This window comes from Octopus bimaculoides, chromosome 11 (genome assembly GCF_001194135.2).
Source record: "Octopus bimaculoides isolate UCB-OBI-ISO-001 chromosome 11, ASM119413v2, whole genome shotgun sequence".
Lineage (NCBI taxonomy): Eukaryota > Metazoa > Mollusca > Cephalopoda > Octopoda > Octopodidae > Octopus > Octopus bimaculoides.
The window spans coordinates 18,379,962-18,385,260 of record NC_068991.1 but is presented as its reverse complement, the minus strand read 5'-3'; the positions used below and the strand labels follow the sequence as shown (position 1 = coordinate 18,385,260).

The 5,299-nt window shown below is 38.1% G+C and overlaps 1 protein-coding gene across 1 annotated transcript in view; it reads left to right on the top strand.

Moving 5' to 3' along the window:
* LOC106875221 (acidic mammalian chitinase) overlaps positions 1-5,299 on the top strand; it is a 36,875-nt gene that overhangs the window by 30,537 nt on the left and 1,039 nt on the right. The window contains exons 9-11 of the mRNA XM_014923272.2: positions 4-75; positions 3,074-3,196; positions 4,637-4,829. Coding sequence (XP_014778758.1) covers positions 4-75; positions 3,074-3,196; positions 4,637-4,829 — 388 coding nt within the window. The remainder of the gene's footprint in view (positions 1-3; positions 76-3,073; positions 3,197-4,636; positions 4,830-5,299) is intronic.

Genomic DNA, 5,299 nt, shown 5'->3' with positions numbered 1-5,299 from the left:
GTTCATGCACCAGCAGATGGGGGTGCTGAAAAGGGCAAATACACTGGAGAACAGGGAATCCTATCGTTTTATGAGGTAAGATCTCAGATGTTTATTGCTTTTTATATTTCATTTTATCTTTTTATATTTCCAGTAACTCAAGGCAGCGAGCTGGTAGAAACATTAGCATGCTGGGCGAAATGCTTAGCGGTATTTCGTCTGTCTTTACATTCTGAGTTCAAATTACTCCGAAGTCGACTTTCATCCTTTCGGGGTTGATAAATTAAGTATCAGTTGCGTACTGTGGCTGATCTAATCGACTGGTCCCCCTCGCCAAAAAATTTCGGGCCTTGTTCCTAGAGTAGGAAAGAATATTTCCAGTAACTCAAAGGTCAGCACAACTGGTGGGTCACAATTCAAAAGTAGGTCCCTGGAGTTACCTCTGCTGGGCCTCGGACCTTGTCAAGCAATTTTTCATATTTGTAGATGATTGAGGTAGTTTTTTTAAGCTCCTTATGTCCTTATGTCAGGTGGATTGTCAGGTTGTAGGTTGTCAGGTGTGTGTTGACAATAACCAAACCAAAATTCGTTTCAATTTCTAAATATTTTTTATTCGTCACTGTTTTGTATTTACATACATCACGTGATCACGTGATCAACCAGACTATCAGATGTTGTTATACATTACTGGTCACAATGCGTTTTGCATCGTTTCAGCTTTAGAATGATGTCACCCCACTGGCTAGGGGAGCAGGCCAACCCCCCCCCCCCGATCGGAAGGCTACTCCGTCGCAGGGTTACCTATTTACAGCTGAGTGGACAGGAACAACGTGAAATGAAGTGTTTTGCTCGAGAACATAACGTGCAACCGGACTGGAAATAGAAAACACGATCGTTAGATTGTGAGTGCAACATGCCTAACCACTATGCTACGCGCTTTCACAGACATACATTCAATAAATTAATAGCGTTGAAGTGGTGCAGCAGCACATAGAAGTCATTACATATAATTAATATTCGTTGATTGACACTACTAGTTAAGGCCTGTAAGAGATAAAGATTAGCAAGTTAAGAGACTACGAGAAAAACGACTGATTCTTACAAATCCTGAAATACCTCTCTGGTTAATTTGAATTTGCCAAGAGAATAGGTGAGAGAGGGGAGAAAATATCATTCGAGGGGTAAAAGCAACATAACCTTGATAAAACATCGGATAGCTCTGCTCTAAGCTCAATTTTTCTCGCCTTCAAAGAACCGTCAACCGAGAAACCGTTTGGCAGGAAAACTTTTATTGCTTCCAATAGGGTTGCCGCCTTAGCCATAAATAAATCAGCCAGTACTGAATGATCGAAAACCATATTTTGGTAGACATTGATATCTTTTATGGCGACTTTTTTACCTTTTATGAAAATATGTTTAAGTCGTGATTCTAGACTTGGAAAGTCGTGATTCTAGACTTGGAAAGTCGTTAAAAAAAAGTTGGGGCGCATTATGTGTACTGTTGGCGAATTTCAGGAAGCATGGAAGTTTTGAAGAATGCAGTGTCTGAACAGGTAATAACTGATGCGGGTAGTTTACTCCATGCTTCAGCAATTCTGAGCGTGAAAAGGTGTTACCGAAAGTTATGGGTGCTGTGTTGCTCTTTTGATTTTGTAAGCATGACCACGAGTGTTAAACACATGGAATTCAAAAAGGTGCCGAAGGTTGTTGTTGGAGAGATGGTGGATAATCTTGTGGATGTCTGCCAAGTCAGTTGCCAGACGTCGGAACTTTAATGTGTTCATGCCCAGGGAAGCAAGACGTTCAATGTATAGTAGATGCCTGACGGCGGGTATTCGTCTGGCTGCAGGAATAATTTTACATGCGTTAGTTAACTTTTGCAAGAAATAGCTGCTAAATAAACACACACGCTGGCGCCTTTAAGAAGTTTAATTGAATAATGCAGTTTGTTTCACCGGCATATTACTAATAGAGGGGAGGTAACTCATGTAGCATATTTCAGATAATTTTACCAGATCGCTTTTTAGTATAGGCAGACGATCTGAAATTTTGCAAGTAGGATCAACTCAGCACCATCGAACCCAGCCGTAAGCCCAGGAATAGAGGGTGCAAGTGCACCTCCCAAAATTTTTGTGGGGTGCAAAATCAAAATTTGTATCCCTACTTACTTTTAGTGCATGAAAAATTATCTGTAACAAGGAGTTTGAAGTTAGGTTTCTTCTCAAAGAACAAAGAACAAAAATAAATACGGAAAAAAACAATAAAACTTTGTAAAAAATTTTGAACCAGGGTTTGCACTCCTAAGCAAATTTTCTACTTATTTTATTGGTCCTGAAAGGATAAAAGGCATAATTGACCCCAGGGGTGGATATGAACTCAGAATGTAAAGCTAGATGAAATGCTGCTCAGCATTTTTTTCTGGCGTACTAACAATTCTGCCAGGTCGCTGCTTTTAATGGTTTCTAATTCTGGCACAAAGCCAGTAATTTTAAGGGGAATAGGGAAAAGTAGTTCACATTGATCCCCAGCACTCAACTGGTACTTATTTGATTGACACTGAAAGAATGAAAGGAAAAGTCAGCTTCGATAGTATTTGAACTCAGAACATAAAGAGCTAAAATAAATGCTATTAAACGTTTTGTCCGTCGTGCTAACTTTTCTGCCAGTTCACTCCCTTAGATTAGTTTACCTTATCAACTGCAGATTAGAGGGTGAGAGAACAAATGCCATATTGTTGTAATTCTTTGGTCCGATACCAAGTTTGATTAAGCAAATCTATACTCAAAGACATAAACAACTAATCTATTTGTATATCTAGGACTACATTATCCATTGTGCGAATCTATTTTTAAGATTTGTCGAATGTGAGTTTTGGGGATTTTGCTGCTATTTTTAGCAGTTTGAGTGATCACCAAGAGGACCTTTATGTGTGTTACTCTGACAGGAAAAGCGTGTCTGCGTTTTAGCTCTGAATACTTACCATAGAAAATGTGAAAAGGCCTTCAATGTGTGTGTGTGTGTGTGTGTTAAGTTTATACAAGATTGCATGAGAACCACTAAGGAAATCTCAGTATACACCATATTTAATTTGCAGATCTGTGAGAAGATTCAACTAGAGAACTGGACAGTGGAATGGATTGACAGCCAGAAGGTACCATTTGCTCATGGCAATGGAGAATGGGTTGGCTTTGAGAATCCAGACAGTATTTCTTTAAAGGTAGGTTGTCATTTTCATCATCATCATCATCATCATTATCATCAACAGCACTTCCACCACCACCACCATCAACAACAATAACAGAAACATCATCCTAACAATCACTACTACCCCTATCATCATTGTTATTGATACCCGTCTCATCTTCATCATTATCATCAGCATCACTATCAAGAACATCATAAAAATGGATGCCACAACCATCACTATTAACATCACCATCATCATCATCATTATTATCATCAACATCATCATCATCATCTTCATCATCATCACAGTCAACCATTGTCATCACCATCATCATCATCATCATCATCATCATTTATATGTATGTGGTGTGGTGCATGTATGTGTCTGTGTGTCTGTGTTTGGAGGTAAATCCAGATTAAAAATATATGTAGCAGGTGGTGGTGGTGGTGAAAATATTTTTCCTATTTAAGTTTTTTAGTTATTTGTTGAAATATTTTACTTCAACAGTTTTTAAATTTGGATTTTTGGAAAATTTTTTAGCACCATAGATTATACATAAATATCAAATATATTACTATCTTTTGATCATGGATAAGTCCTGTCTGATGTATTTTCAGTGCTACAACACTTGGGGGTACTCCAAAGGTAGCTACAGAAATATGCTTTAAAAACTAGTAAAATCCCATCTTTAGTTAAATATATCAACTGAGTACATAAGCACTCACATATGCAAATGACCTCTATCTGAAATTTTTAAATAAAGACAACATAAATATATATGGTGGCTGTGTGGTAAGTAGCTTACTTACCAACCACATGGTTCCGGGTTCGTTCCCACTGCGTGTCACCTTGGGCAAGTGTCTTCTACTATAGCCTCGAGCCGACCAAAGCCTTGTGAGTGGATTTGGTAGACAGAAACTGAAAGAAGCCTGTCATATATATATGTATATATATACATGTGTGTTTGTGTGTCTGTGTTTGTCCCCCCAACATCGCTTGACAACCGATGCTGGTGTGTTTACGTCCCCGTAACTTAGTGGTTTGGCAAAACAGACCGATAGAATAAGTACTAGGCATTTGAGTGTGGCCGTTGCCAGTACCACTTGACTGGCCCTCATGCTGGTGGCACATAGAAGCACCCACTATACTCTCGGAGTGGTTGGCATTAGGAAGGGCATCCAGTTGTAGAAACTCTGCCAAATCAGATTGGAACCTGGTGCAGCCATCTGGTTCACCAGTCCTCAGTCAAATTGTCCAACCCATGCTAGCATGGAAAGCGGACGTTAAACGATGATGATGATGATGATATGTATGTATGTATAACTATGGATATGTAAATGAATTTTACTCATACAAGAATCTTTGTATTTAGGTATATGTATGTAGGTGTGTGCATGTGTTTATGTATACATATATATATGTATATATGTAAATATATATACAAAAAAATATATTATTTTTCTTTTACAGGCAGACAATATTGTTAAAAGAGACTTGGCTGGAGCGTTCTTGTGGTCAGTGGAGATGGATGACTTCAGTGGTCACTGTGGAGAGGAAAAATATCCACTGATATCTACAGTATATAAGATACTGTCAATGGCTTCCGATTATGATGATGGTCTGTCTTCCAGAGCTGGTGGCAAGCCACCAATATCTGTGAAAGGTAAGGAACTTCCTGTATTTTTTTTTATGATTTAATCAAAAGATGGAGAGCAATATCCATGACTTTTGAAACTGGATGGGAAAGGAACAAAAATTTCTAGAGCTCATGGGTTGGCATTAATCATAACTTTTATTCCTATGAGTAGCCCAGTTGAGCAGGTTGATAGCTACTGGTTGAACAAATGAAGTCGTCTCTTGAGGTATTTTCAGCATGTAAAGAACCAGAAAAAAATGGTGCTTAGCATTCTGTCCAGTGCACAAACATTTCTGCCAAACTCACCAGTAGTCATTATAATAATAATAATAATAATAATAATAATAATAATAACAACAATAATAATAATAAACCACAGCACATACCCAAGGCACACAGAGCTGTGCTCGGTAGTGAAGTGAAAGCACGTTATAAAAATAAAACTACTGAATAATAATAATAATAATAATAATAATAATAATAATAATCCTTTCTAC